Source organism: Vanellus vanellus (assembly GCF_965231255.1).
Source record: "Vanellus vanellus genome assembly, chromosome: 16".
In the NCBI taxonomy this organism is placed as follows: Eukaryota; Metazoa; Chordata; class Aves; order Charadriiformes; family Charadriidae; genus Vanellus; species Vanellus vanellus.
This window is the reverse complement of record NC_138921.1, coordinates 11,799,328-11,819,169: the sequence shown is the minus strand read 5'-3', so window position 1 is coordinate 11,819,169 and position 19,842 is coordinate 11,799,328. Positions and strand designations below refer to the sequence as shown.

At 41.3% G+C, this 19,842-nt stretch overlaps 1 protein-coding gene across 2 annotated transcripts in view; it reads left to right on the top strand.

The window, feature by feature from the left end:
* TMEM132C (transmembrane protein 132C) overlaps positions 1–19,842 on the top strand; it is a gene marked incomplete at both ends in the record, with an annotated part of 226,418 nt that overhangs the window by 115,313 nt on the left and 91,263 nt on the right. For both annotated transcript variants that reach the window (XM_082491866.1, XM_082491867.1), the window contains one exon: positions 14,857–15,003. In XM_082491866.1, the coding sequence (XP_082347992.1) occupies positions 14,857–15,003 (147 nt within the window). The remainder of the gene's footprint in view (positions 1–14,856; positions 15,004–19,842) is intronic.

The following is a 19,842-nucleotide window of genomic DNA, read 5'->3' as shown; positions in this document are numbered from 1 at the left end:
GACAAATGTCATTAGCCAGTAGAGGATCTGGCATGCACTGGGGAAGATGCATTCATCCTGGGGCCTTAAGCTTTGCGTGGAGCAGAGGTATAAATAAAAAATAGGTCATTGGTCTTCCAAATGCCACCCTTGCACTGGGAAATTTCAACTGGAAGAGCTGCACAAAAAGGCAAAAATAAGCATCTAGTTTCAAGAAATTCCGAAGTACCAAAGAGTTTTCAGGAGTCAACGTGGAAAGTCATCATTTTGGGGGGAAGAAGGAGTAGAAGCCGGTGGCAGGGGTGGAGTTTGTTTTGTGAATGACTTGCAGCAAAATCTTTTTTAAGATCTCCAATATAATAGGGTTAGCAGGGCAAAGGCTCTTAAAAATTAGTAAAATTGGATTGAGGGAGCAGGTTGGTGGTGAAAGACTAAATTAGATGACAACTAAAAGCATACTTTAGTAGCTGTATTTCAGCCGGCTGATGAAGAAGCCAATCCTGCAGTCCACCCCTGTATCTCTGATATATCTACTTGGTGCTAGGGAAGGTGTCCTAAATTTATGTACCTAGCGTTAATTCTGGGAGATTTTTCCGATACTTTCCACTAATACTTTTCAGTAAGAATAATTAACCATTTGAAATAGTCTGTCTCATCTTTTTTTGCTACTATTTATATGCTGAAAGGATGGCCTTAAAATATCATAAAAAGGGGGAAAATGACCGACCAGCATATGACATAAAATGAAATCACAAATGATCTTGTGGACCGGCATACTACTGTGGATAGTTCAGTATTACAACGTAGCAATATTGGTTTGTTGCAAGGCTGGCACACTTTCTGCATATTAACTGTGTGGGAGCTTTGCTCCATATGATACAACTGTACTGTTAATATTTATTCAGCCTAGTGGTTCTCCGTGATGAAAATTAGCATCCACTTTCCCTGCCAGTGATAGAAGCAACAGGTCTATGGGACTGTGATAAATTTTCAGCTCCATGTGCAAACAGGTCATACCTGAACCTTGAGTAATTTGATCCAAACGAAATGAGGGCTTTTCCAGCAATTTATGGTGGGAATTTTTCCCTTGCTTTTCCCTTTAACAAACTCTTTTGGGGTATAAACTCTCTAATAATGCATTAGTACGACAGCATAGCAGTGCTTCTAGCTTTTCTCTTGAGGCTGCTATTTCTGCTAATAATAATGATATGTCCAATCTCCAGTCTCGTTTGGGTTGCCTCTTCACTTCTGTGTTTGCTAGAAGTATGCTCACGCTGACATGGTTGCAGTTATGTTAAACTCAGCACTGTGAGCATTAAAGAGGAGCATCGACTGGGTGCATATGAGCTAGCTTTGGTGTAGAAGTAGTATAATTGCATTTACGTGATGTTTTCTGAAATAGTAGACGTTGCTGAGAGCTAATAAGCATCCCCAGCAGCAAGTTCACAGGGACACATGGAGCGGAGCAGGGGAGTAGAAGACCTACTGATAGATGGAGAGAAGGTACTGTAATTTTAAGGGAGTTTAGGTACTAAAGGCCTGACCTGACTATCAGCCACAGCACGGTAGAATCAGAGCTGGCCCTGAATTATGTCTGCATGAAACTTATGTCACTGAGAGAAGACTTAGTGCCTGATGACCAGTCTTGTCCCCTTTAAAGTCAGTAACACGAGCTGTGTCAGGCCTAAAGGACAGAAGATCGAGAACATCTATATCTCGTTTGACTGAAATATGTGTCGAATTTCGTAGAAAGATCTCTGAGACTTCATAATTTGTCTCTCCCCTGGGATACTCCAAGTGTGAGAGTGTCTGCTGCTCACATAAAAAATAAATGTATAATTGCATGACCGGCTGATGAAATCAAAGTGAAATTGCTGGCAGCCTTCTTCCTGCCCGCCCTGTGTTTTTCTAGCATTAACATTCTAGCTTTGTCACCTCTGATCAGGGGAAGATAAATCCTTCCTTTTGTAAGGAGCAGAAACACTTTCCCTCAGTACATAGAATAATGGTCTCTTCTGTATATTATTCATATTCCTCTCTTTGTACTTGTCATTTCTCTGTATCCTTGGTTGTTGTATACCCCATAACTCTTAGTGGTTTTATCTAAGGCCTTTCAAATGGGGAAGTGGATGGCTTAGGAGATGGGTAGAGGTTTGCTAAGGCATTAAATATTCTGGTATATGCAATGTGCAAATGTGCAAGTCCAGTGACACCACCTCCCCCCCCCCCCCGCCGTGGCTGCTGAGCAACCTCATCAGCTTTCGGGTAGATAGGGGCCAGTGCTAAAACGTCCCTCACAGTGACAGGCTGGATGTTACTATAACAAGAGGAGGCCTGTAGACAAAGTTTTTCTCACCTATTTCTAGAAGTACTCTGCAGAACAGCAGAGAAATGGAGCGGAAGATCACTGTAAGCCCACACTGCTTTTCTTTGGTCTTTGGCCCAAAAAATGAACATGCGGCAACTTTGCCAGTCCTGAGCATCTGAAAGTGGTGAATCGGGTGCCCCCAAATTAGAAGGCAGAGGCAGGAGGATGTGTAACTATATTGTAATAAGTGTATTAGTGCTCTTTTTTGTTCAGTGACTGCTGTTTGAACCATGATAATGTACTCATGACATTTCCAACCTTATCTCCACAGCCTGAGACTCTTGTCTCCAGAGATGGCTTTAACTATAAACAGAAATTGCATGGGAGTTTGAAGAACTAAAGAGGGCACGATCAAGGTTCTGTTGTCTGATTGCAGGGGATGATCTGCGTGTGTGTTCACCTATCCGTGCATGGGCTTGTTTACCCAACGTTTCATTTGGAATGTTATTAGTTTGATAGAGACAGTGTTGGGAGTAGCTGCTTCAGCATTTTCAGAAAGCAAATCCTTTGTTGCTGCTGAAGCTTGTGCAACCCTAAATCAGGTGCTTGTGTTCTGCCCTGTCATGTGCTATTTAGGTCTAGTGCTTTTCTGCTGCATCAAGCTGAAACAAAATGATTTTCATCCCTGCAGTTAGTAGCTGGCTGCAGTTGGATGAATTGAAATTACTTTAGGGGAGAGTCATCGAGGGGAAAAAAAAGACTCCCCAGGAGATGATAAAGGAAATGTGATTTATGCTGATTTGTAATCCTCACAAAGAGAAGGAATAAACACAATGTGAGCTACAAATGTATCAATCTATTTCATCTTGTGGGTGTTTTTCCCTGTTTTAAGTATACCATGACCTTAATATCTGCATCCAGGAACAAGCTGTTGCCCCTGGCTTTCACCGACAGCAGTTTTTCTTTTGATACATCCCAGAATCTTTGCGACGATTCCTGCAATATGTCAGAGGAGCTCAGCAGTTTGTTGACCTCTCAAGACTTCACTCTCTTCATTATGGCTTCAAGAGTCCACAGTTGTCCTCAATTGCAGGCTCAGCCTCGAAAAAAAGAAAAAAGGTCCTTCATAGGTGAAATGGCTGATGATAGCCCAAGGGAACAGTTGCCCCTGGGCATGTTCAACAATGGTTGTTGAGATAATATTGGTGACCTAAATGGGCCTGGCGAATTAAAGGTGTAAAACCTGGTGCTGTAACTGTACAGCTATAAAGAGAAGGCTTGTGGTTTCTAATGCACAGACATCTGCTCGCTCACTCCTAAGGCAACCCCGTCTCCATGCAGAAACTTTTCAGCCTTTTGAAAAGGGCAAACAGTGCCTTGTTTAAAAAAGCGTCAAGTCATGCTTTTATTTTGATTGCAGTTCCTTTTCTTTCTTGCTGGTGAGTTTCTATAGGAAAAGCCCTTTCTTTGATAGTCTGTAATTAGTATTAAAGATGGCTTTGACAGCCCTCTGTGGGCAGAGAAGGCAGAGTTGGTTGAGATGCTCTGCAGCAGTAATTGCTGTTACAATTAGATACTTGAGCCTGGAGTAAAACAAACCAAACATACAAAAGGGAAAGCAACTTCCAAGTGAATTGCTGCCTGAGCTCTTGTACCTAATCCTTTGGTGTAAGTCCTACAGCTGGACAGGCTCATTTCTCTTAGAGTTGATGCTTATTCCTGGTTTTCTATAACAGGAATTGGACACCACTTACCTAATGTGGAAAGACTTTAAGGGGCTCCCTTTGTTGGAATACATTAGTCAAGGCTATTTAGATCCAGCCAAGAGAAGTCAGCTTTCTGACAGTGTACCCCAAAGCCAGAAACAGGTTGACCCGAAGAAGAGCAGGTAACTGATTAGGAGGGACAGCAGGCGTAATCCTGAGGTGGAGATATAGTTTCTCCACTAAGAAATTGTGTAGGAGTTGAAGGAAATTTTTCATTTAACTTAGCAAATGCTTTTGAACATGAAAACTTCCCAAAGAGGACCCCTCATTGTCTGTGTTTTTATCATCTGGCAGCTGCAAGGAATTGGCCGTGAGTCCATGCTTATTGAAAACAACTGTTTGTTTGGGGTTTTTTTTTTGGCATTACGTTTCTTTTGGAGAACAAAATAAAATAAAAGAAATGCCTTTGCACTGTGATGTGACACAACTGCAAGCTGAGGTCAGACAAATAAGCTGAAGATCTAGGACTGGATTCAGGGTGCCCTTTCAATGCAGGTAAAGGAGAGCAGGGATGGATGGGTTGGAATTTGAACTGGAATTCAGCAGTGACTTGGCAGGTTTAGTCAAATTTTTAAATGAAAGAGGAAGGTTAAAATAAATGTGAGAGAAGCGAAAAAGGAGTGTATACAAAGCCAAGAGAAAGCAAACATGGAGGGACAGACACGGAAAAGACTAAGTGGAGAGAAATGAGACTTTGTATATGAAATGCTCTGCGTGTGTATCTGTGGACAAGTGTATACATGCACATTCAAGGTAAAACCCACCAGGTTTTAAAGTATTTTTTAACGATTAGAAAATTCTCTGTCTCTCCACTCAATCACTTCTGGAAAAGGAGAAATATTGATTTAAATTGCAGAAGAAGCTGCAGGAGGATGAGAGTAGTTTTCTACATTGCTTGAACTCCCTGAGCCACATCCCATCCGTAATTTATTAGTGTTGCTTTCTGGCTGCTGAGCCGCGTGAGCTTCCCTCCCGTGCCCTGCCTGCTGAGAGGGCCCACTGGCCCCGGCAGGCCAGGGGGTGACCCCGTGTGCTTTATGCATCTGATCCGAGGCCCTTGAGGTCAGCAGAAGTATTTTTGCTGACTTGCTGCAGTCTCAGAGGCTTCAGCTGTGTACCTAAATACACAAACTACCAGCAACTGCCTCAGGGCACAAGGATTTGTGCTATTGCTGGGTAAACTTAAAGCATGAAAGAACCCAATTTGGAGGCTGTAGTACAGATCACTGCCAGCGTTTACTAGATTAAGACTCAATTCAAACATAAAAGCTAGCAGGTCTGTCTGCTGTATCCCCCTAGACCATCTTTGTAGCATTTCTATCACACTCTTGCATGCAGATTACAACACAAGGTGTGCTTGTTCTGAAACAAAATCCAGAGTAGCAGCATTGTTAGCGTGCCTAAAAGTGACTATATGCAAGCGTGGGGATTTTAACGAGCAAAGCAAGAACCATTACCAAATACTGGAGTCGTGGTATGAAGGATAGAAAAGAAACATGTTGCCATAATTCTTGTTTTATTCTACAGTTACCTATCTTAGCAGTCTTTATGCTTTGTTGATTGCAGTTTTGGCACTCAATCTGTGCCAAACGTTTGCCCCTGCTTGGTACTGCTCAGTACTTCAAAGAGAGAGGGAGAGGAGGCAGGACTCAATGGAAGAAGCACATGTTATTGTAGCACCCGCAGAGTCAGCAAACTCCCTGCTGTGTGGAGGGAGTTCTCTCCAGGGAAGTGGTAAAATGCTTCATCTTTGAGTCAACTTAAATTAGACTAATTAGAGTACAAACGAGACAGTGCTGCATCTTGGGGATGAACCACCTGATAATAAGTCTTTTCTTTCATCGCTTGTACAAATACCTAGTATAGTACATAACAATTGAAACAAGTATTTGACTGGATGGCCGCTCTCTTTCTTGATGTTTTAAGGACACCTGCCCCTTCATCTTTCTAGCAGTTGATCTCAGCGATATTGTATTTCTCTAAGGGAAGAGGAAACACAACCGTCATAGCTGCATGGCTGATGGCAAAATTGTATTCATAACAGCTGCCGAAGAGGGAGTGCGGATGGGATTAAAACCACAAAGGGACTGCACAGGAAGATTACTTCAGAAAGTCACTTGGGGTCTAAGCAATAATCCTAATAACCATTGCAAACAGTAAGTATTTTTTTTCCTCAGCACTGCTATTGCTCTGCCAGCTGGGGGAATGTCACAAATATGCAGCTTAGAGATTTTTTTTTTCTTTTTTTGGTAATAATAAAAACTGCATGTAGTAAGGAATATAATGTCAAAGCGTTTATTTATCTAAAGAGCATCTCTGGTCCTATAAAATAGATCTGTGGAGGCAATGGTCTTGTATTTAGCATGTGCAGCTGAATCGGCACTCTGGATTCACCCTAGTACCTTGTTTACTCAACATGCATCTCTGTCCCTCTCTTCTGCCTCTGTCCGCAAGCGTGTGTTGGTGTGAGACAGATGCTTATTCCAGCTCACTTTTCAACAGACAGCAGAGCAGACAGCATGGTGTCCAATGTTTCCTTGTATAAGGAGTTTATAAATGAGTGTTCACTCAGATACTGATCCTGTAGCAAAGACTTTTCAGGGACTTCACCTAGATGTGATTATTCATCAACTTCTTTCAGTTTCTCGTAGAGTCTATGAGATGGATCTTTGACTTGTACCCATTGGTTATTGCGAGTTTCAAATTGTAAAAGCACCTTTCTACTTATTCACTCTTTAAGGAAATGGAAAGTCACAAGAAAACTGCAAACCCATACTCTCCCCTGCTTGGCATGAGGAGCACAACAGATTTAAAGCACTGCTGCAAACACCTCTCAGGCACTCCAAGACTTTGGTCTTCTCAGTAGGAGCGTCCCCTGCATTTCTTGTGAACCCAGTTTTTTTGCCCCATGAATAACAGGTAAAGGGCAGTGAAAAGGGGGTTGAAAAGAGTAGTCTTTTCTCTTGTGTTTTTGTGCTGCCAAATTATATGTTCCCATTTGCTGTTTAATACTTATACTGTAAACTCTGACGAGAAGGAAGTCTTTCTGTACCATACCTGGATGGTGCTTATCACAAGGGCATCTCCATCCTGCCTGATGGGAATGGATTTTTGTATTTTGGGATGCCAACCTCAAGTGTTACAAAACCATTAAGGATTACAAAGAGAACAAATACAGGGGTTTTGTTACTGAAAACACTTATCTTCTGCTTTTTGTTTTCCCTTTTCCTCATTTCTTAATATAGTTGTGAGGATTCCTTCCGAGTGATTCTAGGAACTAAGGCTTAACAAAAAATAATATCTAAACCCTGCAATACTTCACATAAAATTGTGGGAGTTGGTGACAAGCGCTTTGTCCAAAGGAATTCTTGATGCTTAACTCAGGGAGTTAAGAAAAAGAAGGTGTAGCTGCACTGGACTTATTTGGTGCATGATTTTGCTTTCTTCTACTGTGGACCATCTTGTCTCCTATCTTGTTACTGCTCTGATAATTTGTGCATGTAAACAGTGGTTTTGCCACCTAAGTGGGTCCATAAATGCAATTAGCCAAGGTGGAGCTTCTGGTAGCCATTGCAAGATCTCCCTTATGTGTTGACCTCCTGTGAGCCTGCTTCAGGTTTAAATACTCAACCCAGCCAGTGGATTTGTGAACCTCTCAGTAATATCTGGGCTGAAATACAATTGTTTCTCTGAAAGCAGGATGAGCTAGAGTTAAATGCAGTAGAAGCTCCGTGACAGCTTCTGTGAACGTCAGAAGTTTACAGTGTTTATCTTTGCTGAAGGCAGAATGTTAGCAGGTTGTAAATTCAGATTGGGTTTCCTCTCAGCTTGGAAGACAAATGCAGATTCTCTGTGTTGTGTAGATCCCTCCTGCTTTTATTTATATTTTTTTTTTCCTCCTGCCTTTCCTGTAATCCCTTAACTAGCGCTATTAATATTCAGTGCTGGAGAAAGCAGTTTTGCCATGAGATATATTAGGAGGTTAAATGACTGTCTCTGTGCCTTAAGTTGTAGTATCCAAGCATCACAGAAAGCATCTCGTTCTCCTTTACTTTTAAAATAAATAATGGGTTACCTGACACCACAAGATGACTGGTAATGCTGACAAAGAGTTAACCACAGAAATTGGCCCAAACCAAAGAACCCTGTCAGTGGAACAGCCCAAAGCACATTGGATTTCATTTTTGGGAAAAAAGAAAAAAAAAAAAGAAAAATGCAGCTGACAGCATCCACCTAGTGCCTTGCAGCTGAGCTCTTCAAAGCTTCCTAAGGGATATGAAGCACCTATTCCTATTGAAATAAAAGACAGCTGATTTTCCTAGGGTCTCAGGGAATCTCAGTTATGTAAGAAACACTACAAAAGAACAGCCCCTGAGCAATTTTGAATCACAGGATTCCTCACTGGCAGTGGACGGAATTTATATAATTTGGATGGACAGTGAAGTCACCAAAGTATGCAGTTTTGGGGAAGTCCAATTTGGCAGACAAAGGAGGTTTCAGAAATACTGAAAGCTGCCTCAGCTACTCGCAGAATTACACCTGCATTCAAGAAGCTTAAGCATTCTGGTTTGGAGATTCTTAAGGATTTGATTGCTGCATTTTCAAAGTAAAATATTCCAATCTTTTTTGTTTTGACATGGCATTTTTTCCGAGGTAGTTTCAGCACCTCAGTGTTCTAAGAAGTGAAAGGAAAAGGGGAAGGAGTGAAGAGAAAGGACTAAGTACCTGGAGATTAGCTGTTTTGACATTTTAAAGGGTGTTTACCCTTTTTTACAAAAGCTGTTTCCTGAAGGCCTCTTCCTGATACTCCTGGAGAAAGAAAATGCCTGAAGGAGAAAGGGTGCTCTGAGGAGCAAGATCTTCGCTTTTACTAATGATTAGCCCATGCTGTAAATCTAGAAATCGAAGACAACAAAATTCTTGCATGGATGGCCCTTTGAACTAGCCGCCTTAATGGGAACCAAGTCTGAATAACTACTGTTGGCAGTAATTTATTACCTAATAAATTTAGTACCTAAACTCCCCAGTTGAGATGAGGCGCTTTTTTGCTGCTTACCTGTGCATATGGCTTGTAAATGAAAACCTGTCTAGCAAAGAGGTGGCCACATGAAGCAGAGCTGGAAATCTCCTTTCTAGGGTAGAAGGGAGGCAAACAGGACTCCAGCGGCTTGTGCGGAGTCATGCCGGAAGCCTGGAGCTGATACCTGATCCCCCATATTCCCTAAGCAGAGCTATAGCCGCTTAATCACCGTTACTCTGTTCGTGTATTCTGCAAGTTAAAGGAACGTATTTGAAAGGTCAACACGGCTAACCAGGTCATATTCTTCTGTTCTACTTTTGGCTTCTCAACTAAGGCCAGCAACGAGGCTTTCGGTGAATATTGTTATGCCAGGCAGATGTCTGTCCTGTTCATTCAGAGCTCCGGTGAGACCTAGCAACTCATTTCACATAGAAAGATGAAAGGAAAAAGATTTACTTAATAAAACAAATCTTGCTTAATTGCTGTGGTTAGTCTCCTGCCTGGGTTTTATGGGTTCCTGCAGCTGGCTTTAATCTCCTGATTTACTCTGGGAACAAAGAAGGAAAGGAGTGAGCTTAAATCACGGCAGGAAGAAGTTGAAATTTTTTTGGCAGAACACAGGAAGGTTAGAGACTTACTGTAAAGTGCAGCCCAGAAACAGGCCACCAGGAGAGGCTCCCTGGGTTTCGGGAGATACAGTAAAATAATTTCTTACAATGTGACCTTTACAGTCAGTAATGTCAAGGGCTTCTACTAGTCTGGGCAACTAAGGGAGGATAAGCAAAGTGGCAAGAAACATTGAGGCTCCAGAGAAGACTGACCAAAAGGGGTCAGTATTTGTTAAGTTGAAACACCAACTTGACAAATATAAACAGCCGAGGATTTACACGTGGAAATGCAGAGGATTTAGCACCAGGATGGTGAGGCGCGGCATGCCCACGCTCAGCTTGTGTCACCCAGGGACTACCTTACAGATGAGCCAGTCCCCCCGCTTAGACTGAACCTGCATCTGTCTCTAATATTTATGTTTCAAATACTTCCTAAAGAAAAGTCTTCCGGCACAGCAGCTTGGACAACAGATGTGAGCTGAAGAGACTGTCTGTACAAAGCAGTGGTCACTGATCTAAACCCAGCCTGTGCTCAGATCAAAGTACAGCATGCGGAGAATAGCGTGGCATTTATGAAGAGCACAGAAGATGCAGAGCTAAGTATAACCCTCTGAAAACAAACAGTCTAACAGGAACCAGAAGGTTTAGCATCTGGAAAACTATTTCAGATATTACGAAGCTCACTGATTGGAGGAATTTAGTACTGATTTAGCTTTTTATTCTTTAATGCAGCCTTGTCTACCCAAGCCACTGTGTAAAGTTGCTGCTGGGGTGCAGTTTGACAATACTTCTGCCCCCAGGTAAGAGCAGGGTGCTGCTGAGGGTAGTGCCCTGCCCCCCCCTCCACTCCTCACTTCATGGTTCTGCACTTCCCTGGCACTGACATTGCTGCTTCTCTGATCTTGCAGTGAGCCATCCAGGAAGCTAAATCATCCACTGATTAACGCTACCAATTTAGCTTGCCAGTGAGTCAGCCGGGTGTTAGTGCCAGCCTAAAGGGACTCAGGGGGTACAGCTAGGGGCTCCTAATCAGCTTCGTGTGGTGTCTTCCTGTAACTTCAGACTCTTCCCTTTGCCAATAGATTACTTATCTGTACCGCAGCACACCCAGGCAATGCAGCTCCTCTTGGATCTGTGCTTTGAGGTTGACTTTCTCTGGAATAAGAGAGGTGATGTTCTCTAGGATTAGCATACATCAGCGAAATCATACAGCATGTGAAGAACTGTGTGGAGTACTCAGCAGTCTGCCCTCTCCATAGCACTGCTGCAGGTGGCAGAACCTTTCCATGGCCGTAGCAGTTACGCAAGATTAAAATTTAAATTTAAATAGAAAACTATAATTTGAGGTCCTGAAATCAGAAGTCACATCTTCAGCTCTGGCTATTGCTGGATGAATTGCTTTTCAGTTATTGTCTTTGTCAGCTGTGTAGTGTTACGTCTAAATACTGCTGAGATTTCTTGTAATTTGAAGACAGTGAAATGCAACAGCTAGATTTTCATCCGCGGTTGATCAGAATGTATTAATTAGAAGCATCATTTCTAAGTTTGACATGTTAGGAAGATAAGGCGCTAAATGGAAATCTTTGTATACAACTAAAAACCTCAATTTGGAAATGAAATATTTGCTTGGAAATTGCACATTTACACAAATGCATTTGCTGTGAGATTGTGCAAGTGAATATTTTTACTTGGTCTTGACAAAATTAAGTAATGATTTCTAGGTAAGCTGCCGGAGACTTTTCCTGTAATGTCTTTGAGATGCTGCTTGTTCTGCATGCCAGCAAAATGTTTTAATTCTCCATTTGAGAGATTTAAAGAGGGACCGTTATTTTGAGACAAAGCTGAGGCAGAGATTTCCTGTGCTATGAATTAATAACCTTAGAAGATCAAGCATGAAAATCTTTCCCTGTTCTGGCTACCATGTGTTCAGAAAGCTTCGAAAACCCATTCAGATGGAGTCCTCTATCCAGTGTGGGATTGAAGCTGACCTCTGGTATAGTGCACCGTTCTTAATGATGATCTTTCTTTCATGTTTCCATTGCAAGGTCTGCTTTTGTTAAGAGATCAAAAACTGTGCTTAACTTTCAGCACATAGACAATCAAACTCAAATAAATGAGCTGCTGCCCATAGGTTTTGTGCATATGTAGGTGGCTTGCTTAGCAGGGTCTGTGTTTAGATGCAGGGAAAGGAAAGAGTGATTTTTGTTACTGGGCAGCAGACATGGGGCCTTGGTTTAGTTATTGCTGCCGAGGAGAGCATGTAGCCGACGAGACAGAGGCAATTTAGTGACACCCACAGTAAATACAATAATTGTCTAGAATAAAGTTGGAGAGGAAGATTTTGACTCCACTTTGGGTAGAAGTCCAAACGGACAAGTTATGGCTGGTGGTTACCTGTAGATACTTGGTTGTAGAGCCATGCAGAAAAGCCTCTGTGTGAGGACAACCATCTACTGGTGAATAAGCAGACATGGTAAAGGGGAGAATTTTCCAGCTGGAGCGGGGAACCACACACAAAGGAAAGTATTTCAGCCATTTGTCATCTCTGTGTATTGTCACTGTACCTGCCTCCCTTAAGTAAACATGGAAAATGTATATACACTGCATAGATTAGATGGGTAAATACGGGAGACTGTCAAGCAATTTGGCCTCCAGGTCCTCGGTCTCAGGGTTTATTGAGGGAGTATAACTTACAAATTTTTATGTACAAAGTTGGCACTATTGATTTAAAAAATTAATATTTAATCACGAGCATACAACAAGGTCAACGCATCTTTGGTAAGGAATTAAATAGACTTTTCCTTGCTAGCACTCAAAAACTAAGTAAATAAAAATTTAAGTGAAGACATTTGTAGCATATGCGGACAGACTGCATTTAAAAATGTATGGGGCTCAGTACTGTCTGGCTTAATTCTGATTCATCCAATGACCTTGTTATATAAAACTCAATGCCCTTTTTAGAGGGAGAGTTGCAAATTGTGCTTCTGCATATGTATTTAGGAAGTTCAATCTTCTGGGTGTTCATACCCTAATTCCAGTGCTAAGTGCAATCACAACATTGATTTTTCTCACTAAACATAACCTACTTTACCCTGGGATGGATTTTTTTTTTTTTAATGGGCTTTATATAATGGCATATGTGAAAAGCACTCAACTTAATGCCCCATACTGTAGTTAATTAACAAAATGGCATTGTAGCCATGGTCTTTCGTCCTCTAGCAGTGTGTTTTACCTCTAACCTTGACCATACAAAATGTCCCTCCTAATTAACAGGAGCCCAGGTATTGACTATGTCAAACTACATGGTGGAAATAGCAATTTGCAGCTGCTGACCAAGTTGTAATTCTGTTGAAAATCCAAACGTGAGGAACTTCATTTTCACTGACGTTATGCCATTTCAGAGCCTATCTCAAGGAACAGCTGAACAAAGCGTCTAAAGGATCAGTTTTTACTTCTCTCCAGTTGCTAAATAACTGTATCCTAAAATACATCCAAACAGCTCCTAAAATACATACTACCAAAAACATGCTGATGGATTTATACAGATTTCAAGATTGGTGGCAGTGTTTTCTTATTAATGAAATGCTTATTTATTGTTCATTTATTTGAGCTGTAATATGCTGGAAAACTTAATGGGACTTAGAGCTTTAATGAACCTTCAGTAATGGATTTGATTCTCCCTTTACTTTTTCTGTTTTCATTTCTGAGTAATTCAACTGAAGGCATTAGAGATGCATCAGGTTTGTGCTAGTTTTACTAGAGCAAGACCGTAATCTGTGAAGGTCCATGGTGTTTCATGTTGCAAATGAGAGAATTAAGCACTTAGGTTTTATACTGAGAAAAAAAAAAATGTTTTCTTTTTCAATGCCTTAAATTAATTGTCTTTTGTCTCACTGTTGAAAAACTGCAGCAAGAAGACAAGTCCTCTCAGTCATTCATTCCTACATTTGTAAAGTGTTTTAGTGTCTAAAGATGCAAAAAGATGGGTTTTTCCAAGGAACTTAGATGCTGAGTCCTCGTAAATGTCAAGAAGATATCGACGTTTTGTTAGATGCTGATTTCTGCTCAATAACTAATATTTTGTGTGGCATCACTATTTCAGAAAAATATGATTTTTCACCATGCCTCTTTGCTATGGTGAAGCCAGTTCCTGCTGAGTAGAGGCCATGATGAATGCACTCTGGTGGTGTGAAGTTAAACAGCCCTTTGCCTTCCCCATCTGATGCTGAGGCCAAGTTCTAACTGGCATCCTGCTACCCACATAGTCATCCTCTTGTGTGAGTCTGGTGGGCTGATGGAATTTTGTCCCTCAGTGTCTTTTGAAGAGAAAGTCTGTATAAGGATCTCTATTTCTCATTCCTGGTGTTTTGTAATAGAACTGAAGATCAGCAGTTAAACGTTCTACACCCAAATAGCATCTTTGCTGGGAGTTCTTTATACAAATGCTCCTTAATTAATCAAATGCTCTTTAGTTAACCCTCCATACAGTTATTGCTGATGTTATTAGCATCAGTAGATAAATACCGTTAACTGTTCCACAGGACATAACAGCTAACAGTGGCAGAAGCTTGCGTCCTGTAAGAATACCTCTGAGTTACAAAGTCTTGTCTTAACCGACAGCTGTATTCTCTCCAGGCTGGAAATTTCAAGCAGACATTTCCTTGGGAATCTGTCGCAAAGAGGAGAAGAGCAACAACCTGTCCACTGATATCTAGAAGAACATCATATGGAATAAAAATGGGCTATTTAAAAAACTCCAGTGAAGTGTTCCTCTGTGCAATGATGAAGCACAAGTTTGTCGTGATACAGACGAACAGAACCTTCCTGAGACTTCTGTGTTGGGATAAATTTCTCATTTGATAGAAATTATTGCCAGAATAGAGAAAAGAACCTTGAGTGCAGGTCTTCCTACAGGCTCAGTCTTAATCATAACTCCAGCCTGCTGTTGCCAGAACAGCTAAAGGCACACAGTTAGCTGGTTCTGTCCAAAAAAAGTGATATGTTGCCTTAAATCCGCATTTGTGATACCCCTTTCTTATTTACTGATGGATTAGAAACATACTGCATACCTAGCTAGAACTGATATATTGAGATTTCCATGCCTGAGCTACATTTGGAAGATCACAGTCCCGAATTACTCTCTTGTAAACTTTTTTTAATTGCTGTTTCCAACAGGGCAAAGGTGAAGAAAGGTGTGAACATTCTCAGTGCAAAGACAAGTGACCCCCGACAGTGGGATGTGAAACAAGAGGTGGGGAACGGTGGAAAGCATTCAACCACAACAGTTATTTGTCAGAGGATAGCACCAAGTTCAAGGAACAGGTATGAAACCTCATATTCTCGGCACATTAAACTCATTTATATCCATGATACCATTCACTGGTTGAAAGACTTAGGGCTCATATTACCACTACTCATAGCCATTAAACCTGTAGCCTGGAAATCTGGAGACACTTATGTTAACTACGGTACCATCTGCTGATCTATAACAGGGCATCTCAGTTTTCAGGTAATAAAATTCATAAATTTAAATTTAAAAATGAATAGAAAATGCCTACGTTGAGGGGGTGGGGAGCGTCATTTTGGCATGAATATCAATATCCTTAATTTTAAAGGTTTTTACTGAACATTATTTTTTGGCTTGATAGCTTTGACCTTGCTTCTCTGAAGATACCACAGCCTGTGTGGTTGCTTCATCAAGCAAGCAATGAATTCTTCCACAGTCAACTGCTGTAACTTTCAAGCAGGATAATTCAAACCTTTCAGTACTTAGTGTCTTGTATGTAATATAGAAGAATCCTCTTTGGCAAACGGTTATTTCTTCCAGAACTGGAGGTTCCTGTGCTGCACCATACACTGGTAACTGTCAGAGGCAGAGCAGTGCACTCCAGGGAGCACTGGTATGGCCTGGCCTGACAGTGCCGGCTTTCCTCTTTAGTATGGTTTTACTGAGACTTGCTGTAGTTGTTCCACAGCCATAAAAACAGTGCTTTTTCAGTAAGTATGATTGTCTTCCATAACACCTAGTAAAGTCATACATATTGCTGCTTTCAGTGGAAATTATTTTGCCCTTGCTGGGTATCATCTTAATGAATTCTCACAACACTGCTGTACATCAGCCCATGCAGAGCATTTTCATTGTCCAGATCCGAGTGATGCTTCCCTTGCTCTGCGCTTATTATTAGCCTCAAACCCGGGATCATTGAAGAGTATCGTAAAATCTTTGGTGGATGCTGGGTTCGTTATTGCTTTCCCATGCAGTCGGTTTGTACTATCTTCAGGCACAGAAAACCTTAGCAGATTTTAACATTTGTATTCTGTGCCTAGTCAGAGTGCCTGGGAAATATTAGACTTCTGTAAAGCACGGAAATTTCTCTTGTCGTGAGCAGCTCACTGTTTCAATGTATTTACACTTGATATCATTGCAGTTAGTGAGATTTTCAGTGGAGAGTTTGGGGGGAGTGTAAAGGGAAAGGAAAAATATATCAATTGAGCCTGCCAGAAGTAAAAGCCAAAACAGTTTAAAACGGAGGACATGGCTTTAGAACAGCATGTAACGCCGAGTGTATTTGCAACTGTGGAACTATTGTCAGGTTATCAAACCTGAAATTAAATCTTCTCAATCCAATTTGCATAAAGTCTAATTAACCCATAAAAATATTTTTAGCACTAATTATGCAAATAAAAGTCAATGTTTTAATTAATCCTTTTTCATTTGTGTATGTAAATTGTCTCTGTCTTCTGAAAGCATGACGAACCTAGGTTGGAATGAAATGTTTGTGTACAAGGAAGAACTGGATAGAGAAACCTGGGCATGTGTGTACTGAGATCCCAGTGGGAAAGCATATGACGTAGTGGGCATTACGGTTACTAAGTGTCACTTGGAGCCTGCTGCACAGAGCACAAATATTCTATTAAGCTAATTTAATTTGGTTGAGAATTGCAAGTCCCTAATGGGATCTTTCTGTGCTGCCACCAGCTTTTGCAGGCTAGTTTAGCAGTGCAGTTCATTTGGGTGATGTGCAGTTCCATAGCAAGGTCAGTGTAGATGTGAGGTACTGTTCTGGAGTTCCAGCATCAACACAAGCTAATATTCTCTTGCAGCAAACTCAGCCAACTCATAAATATGTTGGTTAAGCAGAGAGAGGTGTTTTCCACTGTCTTTGCAAAAGAGCTTCTGAAAAGCAAGTAAATGAAAGTTTGCAGTTCCTGAATGCATTATGAACATTCACACAGCTTGTCAAGTATGATGACAGTATGTTATTTTTCTTTACATGACCAGCTATTTCTAGCACAGCTCAGAAAATCAGCTAGCAGGAAAGGAGGATAAAGAGTCTTTTACAGTTGTGCCTTATTTCTCTGTTGCAACCAACAGGAGGAATTTGGCTCTCCCCTTGTATTGTCACATGTCCCCAGTTGGTTGTGAAGTAAGCCAGAATGTTACTTAAATTCATAATAGATTCTTAGTGTATTGGAATGCTGCCTCCTACAACCTATTTTGTGGTAGCCAGATAAAACTGCATCCAGGATTCATTCTGGTCATAATGGGGAGAGTGGTATCTTGAGTTGTTTTGCATGTGATCAGGAAATTCTGGCCTTTATGTGCTCTCATTTACTGGGGAATCTCCCTGACGCACTATGGAGAACCATTGCACTCTTTCCCCTTCATATCCCTGGAAACAAATCCCCATGCTCAATAAAACTACTCATTTTTGTTGCCATGTTGCTTTTCTTTTCTTGCGTATTTCTACTATCATTAGGGTATGGATCCAATTACATTGTAAGCACTTCGAAACAAGCAGTTTATATCCGAATGCAACACCACTTAGCAGCTAATATACCTTTCACATTATGTGAATAATAAAAAACAAGGGACGTACTTTGGATACATCACATCAATAATTGTTTACCATTACATTTTGAGAATTTAAGTGGGTCACGCTTTTTACTTTTTTTATGTAATGTTTGTTCTCCTGGAATTTGTGCTGCTAAAGCCAAGAGCCATAGCTTCTTAACTTAGATTTATTCAGAAAGACTTCACCACTATAGCAAGTAACTGAAAACAGCTTGAAATCAGCAATGTTTGTGTGCCTCATAATGCAATTTGTGCTGAGCTTCAAGTAGCTATTGATGAGGATAACAACAGTGTTGATTAGTGAAAACAAGTCTTAGACTACTGCTTGGTCACTTGTTTTCCCTTGTTTCTCATTTCTGGAGGAAAGCTGGGAGGTTTGAAACGTGTCCTCAGGGTAGATGAAGAGCTATTTTTGGTTACTATTATAACCATTTCCATATCTTAGGATTGCCTCTGGTTCCAGCCTTAGGCTTGTGTGGTTGATCTATGATGTACCACATCTACCCTGAGAACAGCTTCAGCAAAAGGGCTCATATTTGCTCTGTAGTTTATTCTGGATTGCCAACACAGGGTACAAAAGCTGTTCCAAGATGGAGCATGGGTTATTTTTAATCTAAGTAATTTTCATATCTTTTTTTTTAATAACATACCTCCACCAGCTGGTATGCTGTCAGTTGTGGGGATGAGAAAGACGGATTAAAGGTAGGAGCAAAGGAGGATTAGGGGAATTTCTTAAGCTGGTTTCTCTGCCAAAGCCAGAGCATCCTATAACTGCAGTGTCAAGAACTAAGAAGCAGCCACTGGGGCTAATCTAGACCTAAATCCTCTTGCTCCTTCTAACCTGAAAGTGGGTTGGAACAAACTGCTTTCAGGCTGATCTTGGGCTGATGTTTCTGCCTGTGGATGTTATACTTTGTTTGCGGAGGAATGGAGTCACCCAGTGCTTTTGATTTCTGTCGACTGGTTAGAGAAACTGAGTGTGGGAGAACGGAGAGATGTTTAAAAAACTGACATAATGGAAAACTGCTGTGATGTAGCACTTTATCCTCTTGGCCTTGAACCTTTTGAGAGCCCCTGGGCTTACAGCTCTCCAGCCATCTGTCTGATAAAGAGGCAGACTCGGGAAGAGTGCTTCCAGATGTTAGGTTTATGTTTCAGACTGTGTCACAATCACTTATTCCCCCCACCACATGCACACACTTTTTTTTAGTTGTTTGTGTTTTTTTTTTAACACTGTCTGGGTTATCATTGCATTCACATGGAAACAGCTAATGATGTTACCAGGTTGCGTTTCATATCATCGAGGCATGGAGGAAAGCAACAAAGCCGTTACAATTCTGTGCAAATCCCCCTTCTTTCTGGCAGCACCATAAGCTGCCAAGGGATGCCAGTGAAGTGAATTCTCTTGTGATTGAAAAATAAAAGTAAAGCATGCATGTACAACATGCCTCAAACTTGAAAAACTGTAAGCCATGCAGTGTGTGTGTCTGGCTATACCTGAAGACAGTCAGTCCGTACCTAATACCTGGACACAGAGAAGAGTATTCACACATTATGAGCAAGGTGTTATTAATTTTTTTAGAATCTGGGTCATCTTCCCCTGGCACAGATTTGGGTCAAGGTGGTTTGTAGAGCTCAGCAGAGTGGCAGTGGTGCCTTCTGACCTCAAAACCTTGCAGGCTGAGGAGAGGACACCAGTCTTCAGACGGACTCAGAGGTTTGGTGCTCATGGGTCAGGATTTTTTTCATTACAGTTGTTTATCTTTCTTACTGATAATTGAGGCAGGGTCAGAGCCAAGATGGCACATGCCACTGCTGTAGTCATAGATGCTTGGGAAGTTGTATACGTCTTCAGGAGCTCACATCTGTGTCTGCAGAAGCTGATCTGTACAAACTGTAGAGATACTTTGGGAGGAAGACATCAGCAGGGGATTTCTCTTACCATTGAACCCCAAAAGAGAAACAGTTTCCATTCATTTATGACAAAGTCACGTATGAACAAGCATTATGGCCTCCTGAGTATTTTGTTTGAAGTAACATGCATATTTTGGTGCAAATTAGGTGCAGTCTTTTAGGCTGCTGGCAAATTACCAGTGCAACCCTCAGAGCTTCCAAGGCAAGTCATTCCAGTGATGTGCATCTGTCTGCTTAAAGTGACACATGGGAATGTATGCACGTACCTGTCAATCACGGTATCAGGAATAATACAGCTAAGCCTTTATCTACTGCTTTAAAGTTCCTTTCCCTCCACCCTTTCTCACCTGATTTCCCAAATAATTTATCTCTTGCCTGCTGTCTTTGCATTT